Raw genomic sequence first — 20929 nt, 5'->3', positions numbered from 1 at the left:
ATTATCTTATTATATATTAATTTAGCAAATTGGATTTTTATCAACACTAAAGCTCCGAAAACACAGGACCAATCGTCACCAAATTTTGCATGATGATTACAAGTGACATGAAGATTGTTTATGTGCATTATGAGATTGATGAGACATCGTGATGATGTTATTGGAAAAGCAAATTTGTTTCGTTAAATCCAATCGAAAACTGACGCTATTATTGTTAGCAACGTGGGTTGCGTATCAATCTCCTGGTTAGTGAGTATGACACTGAAGTGAGAGTAATGGCATTGAATCGATACCTCCTCTTTGAATACAATCAATTTCTTAAAATTGATGTGAACCATTTTCCGTTCGTAACATTGGGAAAGAATTATAATGAGCGAAATATACAAGTTATTAAATGAAGAAGATATCTCTCCGTGCGCAAATAAAAAGCTCCGTGGAGTTCTCGTACAAAGTCGAAAATCCTATTGTTTAGTAAAACAATAGAAATTGAGTTAAAATTTCATTCAACTTTTGAATCATTAATTTTGTGTTAATCGACTTATCATCAACTATGCTTGAAAATAAAAATAAAAGACAAGTGGAAAGTTTTCAACACAACTTCTCGAAAAACTCATAAGCGTAAAAGTCAAAATCCGATTGTCTTGTTCCTACCCTAGAACGTAAACGTTAAGCGATCAGATAGATACATGTAATAGCAATAAGTTTGAGTCCTTTGTGACGAGGACACAAAATAGCGTTGTGTTTTACAAAGGCGATGGGTTTTTATACTCTTCTATTTCTATACTACAAAGTAAAATCGGATTACGTTACTTGTCCAGCATCAAAACGCGTGATCACCTAACGGTAGCGGTAACTATCCGCCCAATGTGGATCTAGCTATAACACGAAGACGTTATGTTTAGATATAGTACATTATTTAGAAAGCCTGTTGTGAGCTGTGCTTAACCCTTGATCTATTAATATCTTACCGGTTATAAAGTAATTAAAAAGCAGAACGCCGAGTGATTAAATACACGATTTTATGCATGAACACTTTTCATTTTTTCAAATTCAGACAATTGTGTTTATTTTTTAAACCATGTCCTCACCATCATCATCATCATCATCATCGTCATCATCATCATCATCATCATCATCATCATCATCATCATCATCATCATCACCATCATCATCATCATCACCATCCTTCTCCTCATCCTCCTCCTCCTCCCCATCCTCTTCCTCCTCCTTCTCATCATCATCATCATCATCATCATCATCATCATCGATGTCGTCGTGGTTGTCGTCAGAATAGGGCTGGTTGATACTTGCAGTATTCGCTTCATAACTTAAGGGCACAAGGTTCGGCACATTTTCACTGCGGTGTGGGGTCTTGATAAACTCGCCCTAGCTGACCCATGGCGTTGCTCTGCGGTCGACGCTTGGGTTATTCCATTCTCCCCCCCCCCCCATAAAAATGTCTCCATTGTTTATTTATTCATAGATCTATTTATTTATTTATCATCATCATCATCATCATCATCATCATCATCATCATCATCATCATCATCATCATCATCATCATCATCATATTCATCATCGTCATCAACCTTATCAACAACAGTTTCATCAACACTGGCTTGACAATTACCAACAATCTGTCCTTTAAAAGAAACCAAGTACTCGTTCAGTTTAAGAAGATTCAAGATTGAATATTCCAAACAGTGTTTCTTGCATTTTAACATGTTGTACTATGCTTGGGTATCACGAAAGTGGCATAGTTTTAACTATGAGGGGTACCGCACTAGGACAGGACTGTCCTGGGACAGTCCTGTCCCAAATCTGTAACATATATAATTTGTAAAAAACCGTATTAGCAAAAGTGTACATGTGATTTGCTTAACATAATTATATAGTAAATTTTTTATGTTCTTAAAGATGTTATGAAATATCGATAATTTAGGAGTAATTGATTGTTTAATATAGTTGACTTCATTTGAACTTTAGTGACCTCTGGTTGATCTTCAAGTGGTTGAATTGGAATTCCAATCGACCAACTGTTTTTCACAGGTATCAATCTTACCAACTGTGAAGAAAAATAAACTTTTACACAAATTAACTGTGAATCAACTCGATTTTTTTTTCACTAGGCAGTGACTCTACTAATTGTGAAGCACTATGAATGTGAGCAAAGTAAATTCATGGAAATGCTCTAAAGAAGGAGCGAAAATGACGTCAATATGCTCTCTGTTATTGGTTTTCGACAGCCATTTTGGTGATTACTTCTCACTAAATAAACGTTCAATGTTACACATAGTTTAGTGTATTATATCCGGCTGGTGGATGTTGTAAATATTTTACCAAAACGCGTAGCATTAGTCTAAATGTCCATAATATTACAAAATATAAATAAGTAAATACGAAAGCGGTTTTACATTATGTCAGTAGACAACTTTGGGCAGTTTGGTCTACGTGTGTTTCTTGAGAAGATGAAGATTATGGAAAACGAGGAGGAAAAAGGAAGAGCAAGAGGAAGGTAAAGGAGGAAGATGCATTACAGGTGCTGGTGCTGCTGCTGCTAATGATGATGATGATGATGATGATGATGATGATGATGATGGTGATGATGAAGATGATGATAATAAAGGTGTCGATGAATAAGCGGCATGGTGTCTTGTCTTGCCATGTAACAAAAGCAAGCGATTATAGGTATGGTCAGTGACCAGACGGGTGAAAACGTTGACCGCGACGTTGTGTCTTTGGTTTAGGCACTTTAAAGTGAGTCAAGCAACTAAAGGCAAAGGCTGATATTGTGCGTTACTATAATAAATAAACCCAACAAACAACTTGTACTGTATGAAATGGATTATTAAAAGCAAGCTGGTAAGATAAATGAGGTATTTATTGTGAGGTGCCATGAGCAAAGCGAATCTTTGGAAATTCTCTATATAAATGTTCATTTAAAATTATTATTTTTTTATGGAAGCTGTTAAAAGTTAAATGCAGTTCTTTTAAATACGGTATACCTTTATAGTTTGGAGCTTCAAACAGCCCGCTCCATACGTGTATTTCTGGAGAACCCCTAATGAAGATTATTTTGTGTTAAGGAGCAGGAGCAGGAGGAGCAGGAGGAGGAGGAGGAAGAAGAGGAGGAGAAGGAGGAGGAGAGGAAGAAGAGGAGGAGAAGGAAGAGGAAGACGAGATATTATTCTATGATATGCAGTTATCTTAGAATAGAAGCAAAACTCCATTGCATTAGATATTGCAGATCTACCTGATTGAAAATTTAAAAATTCGCAGTTTTAGGAGATAAAAATAAGAATTTCTCTAGTTAATTGTATGGATAAAAAATTTACTCTCACAATGATGAAATAGCATTTCAAAAGCCGTAAAATATATGCATTGACCTTCATTTTCAATGTTTTAATGCTCATGAAGTTCTGAAATTGGAGCAAAATTTTCGTAATTTTACGAATTTTTCCTATTAGTAGACAGGACTGATATTGGATTGTAGGTAGACATATAAATTCTAGGCTAAACAATGAGCGTTCAAATCAACCAATCTGTGATGAGAACGGTAAGACGAACATTGTATCATTGGCCTGGACACTGATCACTGATCATTGGCCATTTGCATTGATTGGTCAACACATAGCGTGGCTTGGATTAGGTTACATGATAACCTTGAGACAAAGCGGGGGGGGGGGGGGGGGGGGGGGGGGGGGGGGGGGGGGGGGAGAGAAGGAGAAACGATTCATAAGGCTAAGGGAAATAACTGAGACAGTTTTTATGGAGGAAGTAACTCCTTTATTTATGTTTCCAGCCAATCGCATGGATATCCCATGATTCCCCGTAGTAAACAAAACGAAGGGTGTTATGGCTGACTGTGATTCACCAGTTCCAACTAAAAACTTCTTACAGAAGGCTATAACTGCGGGAAAGATTATCCCTGTTGCGTTTGAGAGGTGTCCTCTGTGTTTTGAGAATAGAGCATCTTTACTTTGTGATTCTTGTGTCAACAGTGGTTCATTTACCCATAGACAAAGAGAGGGTAGTGAAGAGTAAGGACTTACCTATTTTTAGAACTCTCGTCATTTTTCACTTTGAAAATCGAGTCAAGCTTTACATTTTAATTTAAAACTTGATTTTATGCCCTGATTGATTAATCTGCAAATTATTTTCTTCTATTTGCTTCATGTAGGGGCCTAAATGTTCATGATTATGCATTTAAAAGGAAGACATCAACAATAATTAATCGTGGTCTTTTGGCTTATGCAGAAGATGTCCGATTTTTCACTTGCCAATTTATTAACTCTCACTCACGGTCAAGTCCACATAAAATCGCAATATAAATTGTTTAGATTTTTCCAAAATCAATTGCTTGACTTCTCTTTAGTTCTCAAGGGATTTGTTCATGAAAATTGTCTTCCACCCCCCCCCCCTTCAAATTCAAAATGAACTGGTGCGAGGAGAACTGAGAATTTGCGGCTACCTACTTACCTAACTGAAACTGAGTAATAAGGCTGTCATTATCCCCAGACATATCCCCAGACACCTGTCTGGGGATAACGAAATTTCGTTATTCCCAGACACATATTTGAAACTCCTCTCTTTTTAAAATTATCCACATTCCAGAATATGGAAATGGAATTTTTTCCAAATGCACATAGAAATAAGGAAAGTTAATAAAATATCTATAAAAACATAAAATTAACCATTAAATCATTGTTACTACATATACACAAATTCCTGGTTCCGCCACTTTTTAAAAAAATTAATTCCGTCCTCTTTTTACAGAACGTTGCAAGGGATAAATGTCACATCCATCCTCCCCCCACCTCTTTTTTTTTAAAAACTCTCTCTCTCTCTCTCTTGGTTCCTTTCTAGTTCCTAGCAAATTGTCATATTCGTCCCCACTCCGATCTCAAAAAGTGTCTAAAAAGAATAAATAATTAAAAAGCAAACAAACAGAAATATTCAGAGAACGACCAAATGGTCAGATAGAGGAGAAAAAAATAATATTTTTTCTAGAAAATAAAAACAATTTTAAGAAATTGATGCTCGTAAACAGAACAAAAGGCCAAACAAAAAGGAGAAAAGAATAGCTGCCATTATCTTGCCCATTCTTTGGGTGTTGTTGCCAGCATTTCCGACACTATTTGCATAGACTTCCGAGTTTTACATCTACCTTCTCAATGTTCATTGCTCACTCTTACCCGCAAGCTTTACTTCATTTGAAATAAAATTAAGGGACTTTGGGATGGTATTTGGATTTGTATTTACTTTACGAATAGTTCTAATCGGCTGTCAATTTAGAATTAAAGGATAAATAAACACAATGACAAATATCATCTGAATTCCCTTTTCTTGTATGCAGAAATTCCTCCAAGTGGTGTCTGAAATTCCTGTGAGCTAAATTTTAAGTTGGTGTCTCTTTGTAATGGTTCTCTGTGCACTCCTTTCGTCATGAAGGTTAGGTTGGAGTATACTCCTTATTATGGTGGGTTTCCCTTACAATACCTTTGCCTATAGAATTAGAATCATACAATAGGTGTAGGTTGTTCCATTCCATTCATGTTTGGAGTTGCCTACCCACCTCATTACAGTCTCAGTCGCCCCACTCATGGTGGTGGCTATTAAAGTCTCCCGGAAAGATGACTAACTGCCGGGACTGGTGGTGTGGTCCAAGTCACTCTTGCTGTTTGTAAATATTGTGCAAATACATCCCTCCCATCTCCATAGAAATTCTATTCAACCCATTGCTATTCGTCATGCTCTCAATGACCCTTACCTTTGAAGGCATAAATGCTAACATCCCCTTTGAGCCTTGAAATGTCCTCTCTTTGGACCACAGTTTCGCCTGGGATCTGAATCGAGAAGGTTGTGTTCCTGAATAAAGATGATTCTCCTGTAACTGAGAATGTTGATATTATGGACGACCAGTAGCTTTGACAAAAGCTAATTTTTTGCCATACTCTGGATCTCTTTATTAAGGGACAATATACACGTCTATTGGCCGATCCGAATATTGTATGTTCCAGCTTAAGTTGTGTTGGGACGCTCGCTAAAATTATCATGTGCTGGTGACCATGATGACACAAAAGCAGCAGTATTTGGCTAGGCTGGGCCAGCTGCTTAGCCATTGAAATTTTGATGTCCATCATAACAGTGTGTGTGTGCAGTGGTTTGGGTCGTCATTTAGTAACACATATCCAAACAGGTCATTCAAAGCACCCGCGTATGGCTCGTCGTCTGAGATTGTCTCAGCTTATCATAGGCTAGAAAAATATGGCAAATTGAATAAAGCTTAGACAACTTGCATGTCCATAGTGATAAAACGGGTATACAGGGGGTATTGTATATCAAAAGACAGTGGCAGTCAAATGCCGAATATGTCAACTTTTCAAATATATATATATATAATAATGAAAGTTGACACTGGGCCCTTGTCAGGTTCTGATTTGACTGTTGGAAACTTTTTTCTCAATACTGAACTGATCCTCACTCAGTGTTGCAATGAAGAATCTAGACAAACATATTTTTTTTATTTTCGAAAGTTATTACAGTAGAACATGAAAGTAACGTACTCGGAAATAGCGAGTAAAATCTAAATCCCCGTTTTTTTCCCTTATTTGAGTCAATAAAATTAGCATGAAAGTAGCGAGTATGAAAAAGAGGTCAACTCGGAAATAACGAGCATTTCCTGCCCCAGCCTAGGACTGCGAACGAAGTAAAGCAAAACAAGAGACAAATTCCAATTTAAATATTTTTAGCCTAGCCTCTTTTCTTTTATTTTTCGTTACGAGTAATATTACATAGTAGCCTAGTCTATAGTAGTACATAATAGGCGAAACAAATTTGGGTGGGGGTTGGGTTTGTGTGCGTGTGTGTGTATTGGGGTTGGGGGTCAATTATTCACCCAATGTGGTGCCACGCGACGCGCGAGGTAAGCACATGTCAACATGCCTCACTTCGCAGCATCGGTCAGCGAGTAGCATCGTTAACGAACGACACGATCAGCGAGAGAGGGGAGTGTGGAACCATTATTTCAATGGGTCAGTGATTGAGTGATGCGCTTGCTTACCTCATCAAACATGCCGAGTGCATACAAACACTCGCGCGCACACGCACACACACACACACACACACACACACTTCTATGTTCTTGTTTTTTTTTCTAGTCATGATTTTACTTGAAAAAAAAAAACAACAAAAAACCAAGCATTCTGCCACTTCTGTGAAGAAATTGAAATAGGGGCGACGGCTTTTACTCGAATTACTACACACTGAGGGGAATAACCAGCAATATTATAGCCTTTCCTGGCAACTCGGGAATAGCGAGAACTCGGAAATAGCGAGTAATCAGGAGTGGACCCGTCGAACTCGCTATTTCCGAGTTCTACTGTATTATTAATATTATTGTTTCAGCAGATATATCTGACCTTTAGTGGAAAAATGTCTAGTATGCAACTAACACTTGGTGTGCTGTAACATTATTTGCAAATATATCTTTGATAAAAATTTGATGCAATTATTGGCACGAGGAAGGATTTTTGTTTATTTTGATTTTCTTCACCATCTATTTTATTTTCACTCTTCTCTTTTTTTTCAGGTTTCATCAATTGTTAGAAAAATGGAAAAGAAAAGTAAAAGAAAGAAAAGTAATAGTTCGAGAGTAAGTTCATCACTGATATTGAAATATTTCTTTTGATATTGTGGTATCAAATGTAATTTGGGTCCACAAATATTGGCTTCCTTTCCACTAGGAATTGTGGATCAATAAGATATACTTAATATAAGTTGATGAAGTTTGTTTTTATGTGATTGTTTTTCATTTCAGTATTTTTCGAGGAAACTGTACTTTAATTGTACTTGTAGATTATTTAACTTAAGTTTTATGACCCTGTCTCATTTGTAAATCTAAAGTCTGAAGAGTTATTGACTTTGGACATAAATAAGTAATATAAGAGACGCCCTTTGCAATCATACTGGCTTCAAGACAAACTTGACTTAACACTTTGCAAATTAATTTATAGGCAGTGGGACTTAAGACTTAAGGTTTACGAATCAGTTGAAAATTGTCCAACCTAGAGTTTATTCCAGTGTCTGAAGCATTGAACGGACCTGAGTAATTTATTACTTAATTCCCTTTAGATAGAATGCTAGTCCACTGCAGAGTACTTTCCATCAAACCTTATATATCTAGCTATACAATCGCTATTCGGTGGACAAGGAGGGAAAATTAGAAAAAAATTGACAGCATATAGGGATGATGAAAGTCCCTTTGCTTGTGAGAAGAGTACTCAACGACTGAGTTATTATTAAGGCTCATGATGCAGCTTGGCTATTATGAGAGCAACGTTCAATGCAGAGGTGAAAAATCAGCATGACCTCAACTTTTCATTATAGGAGTTGTCTCACAGCTCATAAACTTTTTTTTTCAATGGGAAATCATCACAAAAATGACTTTTTGAGGAAGTGTTTAAAATTGTTATTTTCAGCTTTGAATTGCAAGTTGAAGATATTGAAAGAGCAAATGCAAAGGTGAGATCTATACATTTTATGCCCCGATTCCTCTTAGTTTGCTAATTATTTTTTCATAATTGTTTTCAATAAAAGTTCATCAGTATTCATTAGAAGACACAAACAATATGACAGTGTATTGATTAATTTTAGTCAATAGAGATGTAGCGACAGAGATTGCCTCACTTTTTTGTTTGTTGAGGTTTGTGGTGGAACCCTTGAATGTGGAACCGAGCATTTGCTCCACACTCTCTTTCTTCCCATGTGAGTTCACATGCTAGAATAAGCCACGAAAGCACAATAAGACTTGCTTCTCTTTATCTGTTAGGCTATGTGGGCTTGTGGTATGACACTTGCTTTCGGATCATAAGTTCCTGGGTTCAAGCCCATAGCTGAGTCCTTGGAGAAGGCTCTCTAATCAAAGTGTCTCATCATACTCAGGTGTAAAATGAGTACCTGGCCATTAACATCGTTGTCTCTGACTGAAAAAAATTGTAATATCGACTGTTGCTGTTGGTCAGGGACCCTTTGTAAAACGCTGTGGGCACATTTAGTGGATATTGCGCTATATAATAACTCAGGTTTTTCAAGTTTACTATATTTATTTTGGATTCGTCTTTAAAATATGTTGTTGTTTTTCTTTTTAGACTAATGAATTTAACTGCAAATGAGCAAATTTACAATTTATTCCAATAACATTTACGTTAAAAATTTGAAATAATTTTTTGTGATTATTTCTTTTTTCAAAAACAATTGTTGATTTGTCCAGTTATATTTAGCAATATTACAGAATCATAACGTTACAATTAGAGATTTTTGGTTTCACTGCTGGTCTTCCCCTTAAAATGCTAGTACTTTCTAGCAGACAGCTTGTTCACTTTGAAATTGACATTTTGTAAAACATGGCCTGCTTGTGGAACAAATGAAGCATTGTTGAGTGTAATGGTCATTGTGAATGGTGAACCAGTCGAAATGCGTGATATAAATGTTTATATTTATCCATCTTGCTCTTGTTCAACTTCATCTAGATGTCTGTTCTGTCTAAATTATGCTTGTTTTTTCTGCTTCCCAACCACCAGGCATTTAGGCAATCATCACTGTACGATGAAAATGAGTTGAAATAAAAGAAAAATATATTATACTATATAGTAGTTTAAATATCATGGTCATTAACCTATATTTCATTTTTCTGTTGAAATGAATTTTCTTTTAATTTAGTGGAATTGAAAAAAAAAGTTTACTTTACCCAACAATCCTTTTATCAATTTCAGAGAACTGAGGTTGAACGGTTGAAATTTCGGAATCATATGATCAAGAGAGCGCTACTGCTCACACAATACAAAATTGATGCAGGTATTTTCATATTTTATTTGATTGACATCTGATGGTGAATAGAATAGATACATAATTTAAAGTGGCAATCATCAGGACTTATCTGTCTGTATGTAATATCGAAATGGTTTAAAGTATAGCCAATCATCAAGACTCGTGTAATATCAAAATGATTTAAAGTATAGCCAATCATCAAGACTCGTCTAATATTGTAATCACTTGCAGTTGATTATGATCTTCTAAATCATTTTAAAAGTTCCTTTCAAAGTCTTTTTTCGAAATCTCCTTAATGAATATTTTAGATAGACTTTATCCAAAGAGAAAGATTTGGATTACTTGTGAATCAAATTCCAGTGGCACATTGAAAGAATTTGCATACGTGAAGTAATTTTGCATTGGAAGAATTTGACTATTTGTGAAGCAAATTCCTTTGTGTCTTGGAAGAATTGGTTTACTTGTGAAGCTAATCAGTGGAAGAATTTTATTACTTATGACGAATAGTATGCTCCTGATCTGTGTTCTGAGATATTTTATGTAAACATAACCAAAAAAAAACATTTGAAAACTGATTTTACTGTGCAAATTTACACTAAAGAAAATTATCAATTTGTATTTTCATTTTTATTAGATAAATTTCTACTGAGAGATAAAAAGATGGGAAGGAGACAACGCAGGGCTTTCCTTGAGAATGCATGTGGGCCTGCCATGACTCAGTTGATACAGAGGATAAATGATTTGGAAATGGTCTCACCCTCTCAAATCCCCACTGCTTCAAAACAAACAGAAGGAACTAGTATTGATCCAAAGTCTATTAACGATATACGATCAAATTATGATCTCGTGCATGAAGACCTCTGCAAAAGACGAGCAGTGTTCATCACCCATTTGAGGAATCACATCTTTTCAGTGGAAGAGGTTTCTGCTATTAGGTGAAAATGTTTTAATATTCCTAGACTTATGTTTCATTCATCCTTCATGTATCAGAAATCACTTTATAATCATTATAAAAGTGTGAAAATTATAAATGATATTACTAAGTATTAGCTGTCAAAGATTCAGCTGTCCAGCCAAATGTATTTTAAAAAATTGATGCAGTTTTCAAAATATTTTGCTGGGTGGGTTTCTTGACCTCCTTTGGTGGGCAGGGAGGTCACTTTTGCTGTTCTCCTATATCTGATCTGTCTTTGTCCTGGCCCATGCGAGAATATTTGGCTGATAGCGAAACAGTCGGATGTATAGTATTATTTATGAGAGTGATGATGTTGTTTTCCTTGCTAGCCTTCTCTCTATCATGTACTTTTATATTTGTTGTTTTGAATATAATTTATGTAAGCATTTGAGTGTACTCATCTGTGCTTGTGTCTGGGTGAGACTTTTAAGTGGCTTAAACTAAGCACATTGAAAGTTTGCGCTTGGAATCTATCTTTGTTCCCTATTTGAAACAAGAACCCTTTGACTTAATGTTTCTTGGATGTTTTTGTCATAAATCTTGTAATTAAAAAATTTTTTTTTTTGATATTCCATTTTCTTCCTTTTTACTGATGCTGGAATTATCTAAAAGTGTCGCAAGCTCTGTCAAACTCTAAAAGTGAAAGGAAAGAGAAAAACCACATTGACCGTTATAAATAGATAGGATAGTGGTATATTCACTTTCTTTCTTTTTTTTTTTTTAGTTCTTGTTGTTTTCGGTTTTAGCATTTCAGAGATGCATTTTCCATACCAGCCTCTTCTTGAAATATTTCCTAGGCTTTGTATGATTTAAAATATCTGTGAGGGCAGCTCAAATAAAATAATTCTTGATACCTTATAATTCTGGATGGATAAGTGATAAAAAAGATATAATCAAACAAGAGAAAAACATTAATTAAAAAAGGAGTTTAGTCATAGTCTTTTATAATATTACCTCTTATCCATAACAATACTTGAGACACATGGAAGTTAAACATTTTCTTTCACTCAGCCATGATTTAATCTAGATTTTGTTTTTAACCTTGACAGCGATATTGATCATTTGGCAATGAGCATGGCTACTGCTCTCAAAGACGCCTGTGAGACAGCATTTATTGGTGGGCGTTGGGTGCACACCGATCTCAGGGGAGAGAATCATTATCAGATTGTGTCATCAACACTGCCTGATTACAGTGGGGAGAAGTGTGCAGGCAATTTGTATGGTAAGTTGTTCTACCACAATTTCAAGTTAGAAACTATGTAAATATTATTATTATTATTTTTTTTTTTTTTTCTTCTGTAGTGTTTGCAAGTGTTTTTGTGGTGTTTGAACAGAGTTCCTGAATTTTAAAACAAAAATAAAAATTCATGGACAACATTCAATTCCTTAAATTAATACAGATAAAATTTGTAGCATCTGCGCACATATTACGTTTTCTCACTAATTAATATTTGTTTATCAAACAATCATTCTTAAACTTTCATTTTGAATTACTTTTTGACAAATAAAACTTTAAATGGTCATCAATTTCAATTTTATTTACATGCTTTAGCCAATATTTTTTAGCATTTGATGACAACTGAACGTGTTAGGAAAAGAGACAAAATTATAGATGAGGCCAATATAATACAGTGCAACTCTTCCAGTGATGATAATGGCAATTTGTCAAAAAAGGAGGAAGGTGTATCGGTCTATCAGTCAAACTCAATATAACATAAAATATTATCATTAAGCAATATTATGTAATATATTACTGCTAGTACTGTTTAGCCATTATTATCATTAGATATTTTTGTAAATATTTAGTAAACTATCATTCCTTTTTCATTATCTTTTAATGGCCCAAAATATCCATCAAGGGATTAGGACTCGTTTTTGCCAAAATGCTAAAAAGTACCCAGATAACTTCTATAAATATAATATAAAGATAAAAGGGAGGTTGAGGATAAGGGAAAAAGAGAGAGAGAGAGAGAGATTACTCTGCCAGAATAGTTTATGAATTGAGTTTTTTCTTTCAATTGGAAGGAAGTTGTGACAAAAAGAAACATTCGTTTGGTTTCCAAGGACGTGCGGAATAAAGTGGAATATTTAACTAATATTCTATTTTACATGTCCTTAGTAAACCAAGTGAACGCTTCTTTTTGTTTGCACTCCAAGATATTATTACTTACACAAAGGACATGCCAAATATTCCTCTGCCATCTATCTGTTTTTTTTAAGTAATGTATTGGTTTTACTGTTGTTAATTGGCTGAACAAGGGTTTTGGGCCTGAAACATTCCATGTTTGGTATTTTGTTGGGTATTTTTTTTTTTATTAAGCTGTTATATTCATTTTTGTTTATTACTTTATACACAAAATACAAATATATACACTAATGCAAATGTTATGTGTAGTCTTGATAGGTTGGTCCAATGGAGGCTACGAGCAGAATCAGTTAATTGGAATGATTTGTGTGTAACAGTGTTGTTCTGATTAAGTGGATTGCTCTATAATTATAAGCCAACTATGGAAAGTTACCAAAGGAGTTTGGAACATGATACAATAGTGACCATTGTAATTTTGATTATAAGCTAGCAATGGACAATTACTAAAGGAGTTTGGAACTTGGTACAGTGGGATGATCGCCTCAATACAAAGTGGTTGGGAAGCAGAAAAAAACAGAATCTTGGCAGAGCAGGCATTTAGACGAAGCTGATCAAGAGCAAGTAAAGAGGGATGGTGTTATTAGACGTCAAATAAGACTGGCAAACATAGGACAGTTAATTAATGTGTAAATGGTAAAGTATTTTTGTTTAAATTTTGGAATGTAAAAACTTTTCTTCATAGTGGGCATTTAGGTGGTATCCATTATGAAAAGCAGACAATTAGTCATATTTTAAAGAGAAATTATTCCATCGTAGCAAATTATTAGGCATTTTTAAAAAATAGTACATCATGACTATTTACTATTATTCATTCTTTTCCGTGATTCCCAGTAATGACAAACAATCATGGATCTGAAAAGCCAGCAGAAATACCGGTGGGCAATCCTAGCTATGGAATACAGGCTGCTATCGGTTACACCGCCATGTTTATCAACCTTATGTCAATGGCTCTTGACATTCATTTACCTCGGAAATGTTTATATAGGTAAGATTTACTTTGAACATACTCTCGTTGCTTACAAGAAATTTATAATTGAGCATAGTGAAACAGTCATGATTTCTTAGTTAAAGTATATGGCGAAGATACCACTACTTTTTGAGTTCAGAAAAAAAAAGTGAAATATCAAATTTAAGTTTTTAATTTTAATTAATGCAAATATTTTGTGTCAAATATTGTCTACAAAGTTGATAAAAAGTAGAATGCATTCAATCAGAGATATTAGTATTAGTATAGAAAATTAAATATTTTATACAAATATGAAACAAAAAAAATATTAATTTTCAGTGAATTATGTGATGAAATGGATGAGCAAAATTTCTCCAACTATGTATGGCGTCTTCATGAAAACATCATGCATTTGGCTTCCAGTCAGTTTGTATGTCCACAAGAAATGGTAAATCATTTATCACTGCACAACATTCTTGCCATCCTGCAAGCCAGCAACTTGGGAAGGTTAGTTTGTTTGATCATTGGATTTGATTTCTTGTCAATCATGTTTTTCTCTTCTGAGTTTTACACTACACTTAAGACCAGATTTACATAACCGTATTCAGAATTTTTATGATTCGAAAATCTGGAATATGAATTGTCATTTTGAATTTTGTTGACTTCTTGTCTCTAACTGGACTGGTTTCTTTGACCCAATGATTGGGTGGATGGATCTCCTCAACGAGTTTCAAAATATCATTTGAAGGAATAGATAAGCTGTTTCCCATCATGCACAAATCGCAAGTCTTGCATCTCAGTTGGTGGAACTCTTAATCCTAGAATCTTTTTTTCTATTTTTTTTTTTTTTGTGGTCTCTCTCTCTCTCTTTCTATTCCACGAACTTAATATCTAACGGAAAGAACTAGTATGTAATTGCTACAGAATTTTTAAAAAATTCCACTGATGAGGGACCTGTGACCCTGAAGGAATATTGTGTACTTAATATTAATAGAGATATTATAGTATTAAAAATAAAAAAGAGTACAATAAGAAATAACATAATTTCATTTCCTTTGTTTTTTTTATTATTGACAAAGGAACCATAAACAGTCGTGTAGAGCCTATTTTGGAAAGTAAATTTAATTACCATGTCAATATTATTTATTTATTTATTTAGATTTTGTCAACTATTGTCTCAGCAGACTGAAGTATAAAAAGCTCTGTGTTTAGAAAGGAAGCTAAACGTTTTCCTACCATATTTTATTTTCATATTTTCAGAGACGGCCCTTTTGTTCCTGAATACAGCTTGACTGTGAATGCAGACTTATGCCCCATGGAGTATAACTGTGAAACGGATTCATCCATAACAGACATGGACCTATCTCGAGACTGGGAGCGGGTCCCTGTCGGCATCCCATCCGTTGAGAGTAGCAGTCTTCCCGCAGGCGTGTCTGCACCAGTTGACACCTCCACTGCAGGTGCCTTGATTAATAATGTTAGTAATGCTGCAGCTAGTCTTGCAAGTTGGTGGAGATCATATTACAATTAGGCTACAAATTCTGTCATTAACTTTTGATATTGAAATTTCATTGTGTAATCTTTTTTCATTTTTTAATTTGGTGTCAGGATATTTTCATTGTGTAAATTTTTTCATTTTGGGGTCAGGATGTGTGTATGAAGAATTTGTAGTGAGATGCAGATGTGAATAAATGACTACAGCGGATAATAAGTGCATAACCTTTAAAAAATATTTTTTTTGTGTGAACTGAGACGTAAATATTGTATGGAGGAAAAAATGATGTTATCATATGAAATCGATTTGTGATTTAGTTAATGAGAATTCTGAACTCATCATATTCCTTAGTTGGCAATGTAATATAAATAATATAGAATCAATAAGGTCCTGTAAATAAATAATGAGAATGCACATGTATAAAGATACGGTATATATATGAATACAAAAGCCACATATCATGACAACACTTGCATTGGATTTTAATCGATAGAAATTAAGTTTTATTGCTCAGACACTTTTCAAATGATATTTTTTAAAAATCATTTGTAAAAGTAAAGATTAAGATTAAATGCTGCAACAGATTCAAAATGATCGAAAGTAAAAACTTCACAAAATATCACTGCCAATTCACATTTCATTAATTGTTTAAACCTATTGTGATTCTGATTCATCTGATTAAATATGTTCTAAAACTACCTTTTTTTTAAGGGAAAAATAAAATAAAAAGAAAAGACATGTACATAAAAAATATTTTATTGTATAGACATGTACATAAACTGAATGGAGATTAGATGTTCTTAAGTGGTTCTAAACAAAATAATGACAAACAAAAACCGATGCTTCACAACACTCAATATGAATTCTAAAACTAAAAGAAAGAAATATCAAATATTGAATCCGGTGTAAATAATAAATGAACCTTGTGATGAAATCGCTGAAGTTTTTTTTTTGTTTGTTTCAACATTGAAATTTTTATTATTTTATACCAGTCGATTGAATTGAACAAATGTATAATTTTAAAAAGCAATGTCTTTCAAAATGAAACATGTAATATAATCAACTAGTGTAACTGTTCAAAACTTTGAATTTTGTTTCATATAATATAAAATGCAGTTGATTGTGTCTGTGAGGGAATTTTATTTGCGCTATTGTTTTAAATGGTTGTTTTATGTTTTAATAAATTAGGCTTAGTTTGCATTTTGATTTAGTCATTGGTGTGAACAACATGGATTAAACTAATTTGTTCAAATCCAAAAAAAAAAAAAAAAGGTTATTTTATTGTGAATCTAGATTGTTTGCACAGTTTCCTTTTTGTCACGAATATGGGGTTGTGTTGAAGCTTATGATGTTACGTCTATAAATCACGTCTTCTTATATCAATATTTTAAACACCTGACAAAAGCTGTTTGGTTCTGGCACTAACTTAATCAATTTTACATCAAAAAGTTATTCCTTCAGGCAATTTCTATTGGTATGGATCATAGATATACACCTTGTACTACCAGATCGCTTGCGAGAATTGGCGGGGTTACTTTACGTCACTAAAAAATTACCGTGACGAGCACGCGAGCATGTTCTTCGGTCGGCCGCCATAACTTGGGGCAAAGTGAGGTGTATGTGTGTGTTTGTTACGGTGTGTTTCGCCTTATTTGAAAGTAATAATAGTAAGAGTATATAGTTGAGGTTAAAAAAAAAAAGACAAAACAAGACGTGCTATTATTATTATTATTATTATTATTATTATTATTATTATATTATTATTATTATTATTATTATTATATTATTATATTATTATCATTATTATCATTATTTTTATTATTATTATTTATTATTATTATTATTATTATTATTATTGTTGTTGTTGTTGTTGTTGTTGTTGTTGTTGTTATTGTTGTTATTGTTGTTGTAGTAGTAGTAGTAGTAGTAGTAGTAACAGCAGCAGCAGCAGTAGTAGTAGTAGTAGTAGTAGTAGTAGTAGTAGTAGTAGTAGTAGTAGTATTAGTAGTAGTAGTAGCGGCAGCAGCAGTAGTAGTAGTACTATGCGGCTATGTGGTCTAGTGGTATGACACTCGCTCTCGGATCGGAAGGTCCTGGGTTCGAGCCTCGCTCGACGCATATTGAGTCCTTGGAAAAGACTCTTTACTCACATTCTCTCACCGTACTCAGGTGTAAAATGAGTACCTGGCCGTTAACAGCGTTGTCTTTGTCCGAAAAATTGTAATATCGCCTAACAGGCGTCATGTCTCGTCCTACATGTTAAATGTTGCTGTTGACCAGGGACCCTTTGTAAAGCGCTTTGAGCACGTTAAGTGGATATTGCGCTATATAAAAGCTCAATTTTTTTAGTAGTAGTAGTAGCAGTAGTAGTAGCGTCGTCGTCGTCATACTACTAGACTACATAGCCGCGCATTTAAAAGCCCCACTCTGACACTAGGATAGGATCTTATTTATTTTTTAAAAGAAATATGGTGGGATTATAATAATAATAATAAGAAGAAGAATAATAATAATAATAGTAATAATAATAATAATAATAATAATAATAATAATAACAATACTAGTACTACTACTACTACTACTACTACTACTACTACTACTACTACTACTACTACTACCATCATCATCATCATCGTCATCAACATCATAGTCATCACAATTATATATTATTATTATTATTATTATTATATTATTATTATTATTATTATTATTATTATTATTATTATTAATATTATTAATATTATTATTATTATTATTATTATTATTATTATTATTGTTGTTTTTTTTTTTTTTATTATTTATTTATTATTATTTTATTATTATTATTATTATTATTATTATTATTATTATTATCAATATTATTATTATTATTATTATTATATCATCATCATCATCATCATCATCATCATCATCATCATCATCATCATCATCATCATCATCATCATCTTCATCATCATCGCCACTAATTTCTCAAAAAGCAAAATTACACAAACATGCATTCATACATTATCATGAGGCTAATAAAGTAATTAATTTGACTAATCTATGAAAAGTAATTTTGCTGTCTTTAGGGCTCTAATATGGCATTTGTATACACAACAGGAATGCACCATATTGATGAATGAATTAAACACAATGAAAGACAAATGAATATTTAATTTACGGAGATGTAAATTGCAATAGTTAGGTGTATAATATTATAAACATTTTGTGATTTGCAATGTTAACCATTGTCTCCTTAAAACTGTTTTGATAACAAATGAATGAAAACCCAACACGCCACTCCCCATTTCCGGTATAGGTTGCCTCAAGTATGAATGGCGTCGTATCGCGTGCTAAACGTACATCGCAAGCGATCTGGTAGTACAGATGTATATCTATGGTATGGATAGAATTCATTTTAATTTAGTAAAATTGAGAAGCCATGGCAATACAAAGAGAAATTTCCTTGTACTGGGTGTGGTTCCTGACCTCCCATAGGGGACAGGAAGACACTTACTGTGTTTTCTATCCCTCTATATGTTTTCCAACATGTTTTCTGTCTTTGCCCTGGCCCGATACCCCAGTTGGGAGGGAAATACAAATGTATAGTCAATGTAACCTCAAATTAGTACACTGATAGTGTGCTTTGCGATCTACATCTGTTCCCTTTTTGAACCAATTCCCCTTTGTCTTCCTTTTTTCTTGGGTACTTTAATTGTAACTCTAGAACTTTTTACTATCCCATTTTCTACTGGTGCTGATATGACCTAAATGAGTTGCAAGAGCCGTAATCCCCTTCCTGCCCCCTATGTCAACACCCCAATGAAACAGTAACACACCACTTGCTTGAATGTCAACCTCTTGAAGACCTGAGATGCACATTCCTCCCACCAAATCCAAGCATCAGTAACACACTTTATAGTCACCTGGAACAACCACAAAAGACATCTAACTTCTACGTCATGGCACAAGACCGAAGGGCTAGAGCTCAGGTGGTCGCTGGTTTGGATAAGTGCAAGAGCCGTAAAACCATTAAAAACAAAACAAATTTCCTTGTTGAGTAAAAAAAACCCCAGCCATTTCTGTTCTTATGTTTGTTTCCCTTTTCAATACTTTTTAATATATCTACTTATAACTGAAATCAGTAATCAAAAGTGTAAGATAGTCATATTTGAAAATAGGCTTGGTATTAGATGTCACTAAAATAAAATGTACTTGCCTTCTTGCCTTTCCTTCCTTTTTCATGTGTTTGCAGAATTCACGATGAATATAGTAGAATAGTTATGACATATCTTAACGAAGTATCTCGACTTTTTCTCAATTCTTTTCATTTATGTACAAAGTTTCATTTTTTATATTGAATTGTTACGTGATCTTTCAAAAATAATTTAAAATTAATAACGGCAGCTGTGTTTATTTTTCAGTTTATTTACAATTTCAATTATCAGCATTCATTCATTCTCCAAAACTGTCACAATGTGCTTTTTGTTTTGAGAATTGTACACGATTAGTGATTAACAGAACATCCTCTTTTAATGAAAATGATAAAATACAGTCACATGTATTTCTCGTCCTCGACAGAGACATATTTGAGCTCGATTCTTTGAAATGAAATTAGGATAATCAAATATGAGAAAATCATCTAGTAGAGGAATTTTTTAAAACATATCTTACGGCTGAGATAATTCAATAATGGATCAGTAAGGTCTTGGAACACATGTTGGCTGCATTGTGGTTATAAATCTGATTTGTGCACAGTGGGGCTCAATTATTTGATTGGAGAAACATAAAAAAATATGTAATAATATCAAACAGTGGATTCACACTTCCCATTTGGAGTGACTCATAATTATCATTATTTTTTTAATAATAGTTTTTTAAATTTTTTTCTCATCAGTTGTGAACGCTAAACCATATTTCATCTTATTATTATTATTTTTTTAAACATCAATTAATTTATTTATTGTTTTTAATTAGTGAATATAACTGTAATATTCAGTAAAAATTACAATTGAAACCAGCTCCGGATAAGTCGAGACATGGTCTATACAAATTTGAAATTCACCCTCGCTAATATGTTGTCAATTCACATAGAAAAGTGCTACACTCACATAAATCTTTCATGATTGCATAATAATAATAACTTCTGTGAACCTATTTTCATTATATAAACAAACTTTTATTTTCCATCTCACTGTTTTTCTCTTGTATTACTTCTCATTTGTAGTTTTCAATATATGAATGACACAATATATTACATTGCATCATTTTCAATTTCTTAAGTTAAATCATGCTGAGCTTAAGACTTAAGATGATATTTGAGAAATAAATAAATCACACATAAAATGATCGTGCAGCATACATTCTCCCACTTTATCCAATCCATGGTAAGTGAATTGCTGTATATTATAATCAAGTACCACTTGATGCGGAGGGGAATAAAATAAAAGCAAAAACAACAAAACAAATAGTCTTCAGTCATGCCATCCGGTGCCCATTTACTAACCTTTATTGATATTGTCAATATTGTCTTCTTTTAATATCTTTTTCCTATTAAAATATTATAAGTATAATTAT

At 33.6% G+C, this 20929-nt stretch overlaps 1 protein-coding gene across 1 annotated transcript; it reads left to right on the top strand.

The window, feature by feature from the left end:
* The first annotated feature begins 3752 nt into the window (after window positions 1-3752).
* On the top strand, window positions 3753-16255 carry LOC144960310 (beclin 1-associated autophagy-related key regulator-like). Its single transcript, XM_078893369.1, has 9 exons — window positions 3753-4040; window positions 7592-7654; window positions 8481-8523; window positions 9774-9855; window positions 10463-10763; window positions 11833-12005; window positions 13761-13914; window positions 14215-14382; window positions 15136-16255. Exons 1-9 carry the CDS (start codon window positions 3856-3858, stop codon window positions 15404-15406), a joined length of 1440 nt encoding a protein of 479 aa, XP_078749495.1. The 5' UTR covers window positions 3753-3855; the 3' UTR covers window positions 15407-16255.
* The last annotated feature ends 4674 nt before the right edge of the window (window positions 16256-20929 follow it).

Source organism: Berghia stephanieae, chromosome 1 (genome assembly GCF_034508935.2).
Source record: "Berghia stephanieae isolate SIO BIC M18660-M18661 chromosome 1, UCSD_Bste_1.3, whole genome shotgun sequence".
Taxonomy (NCBI): Eukaryota; Metazoa; Mollusca; class Gastropoda; order Nudibranchia; family Aeolidiidae; genus Berghia; species Berghia stephanieae.
This window is presented reverse-complemented; position numbering and strand designations above follow the sequence as displayed.

Excerpts from the sequence above, each read along its gene's own strand:
- LOC144960310 (XM_078893369.1), top strand. The coding sequence starts at position 3,856 with ATGGCTGACTGTGATTCACCAGTTCCAACTAAAAACTTCTTACAGAAG. Across the intron at positions 4,041-7,591 it reads CAAAGAGAGGGTAGTGAAGA|GTTTCATCAATTGTTAGAAA; the intron begins GTAAGGACTTAC and ends CTTTTTTTTCAG. Across the intron at positions 8,524-9,773 it reads TTGAAAGAGCAAATGCAAAG|AGAACTGAGGTTGAACGGTT; the intron begins GTGAGATCTATA and ends TATCAATTTCAG.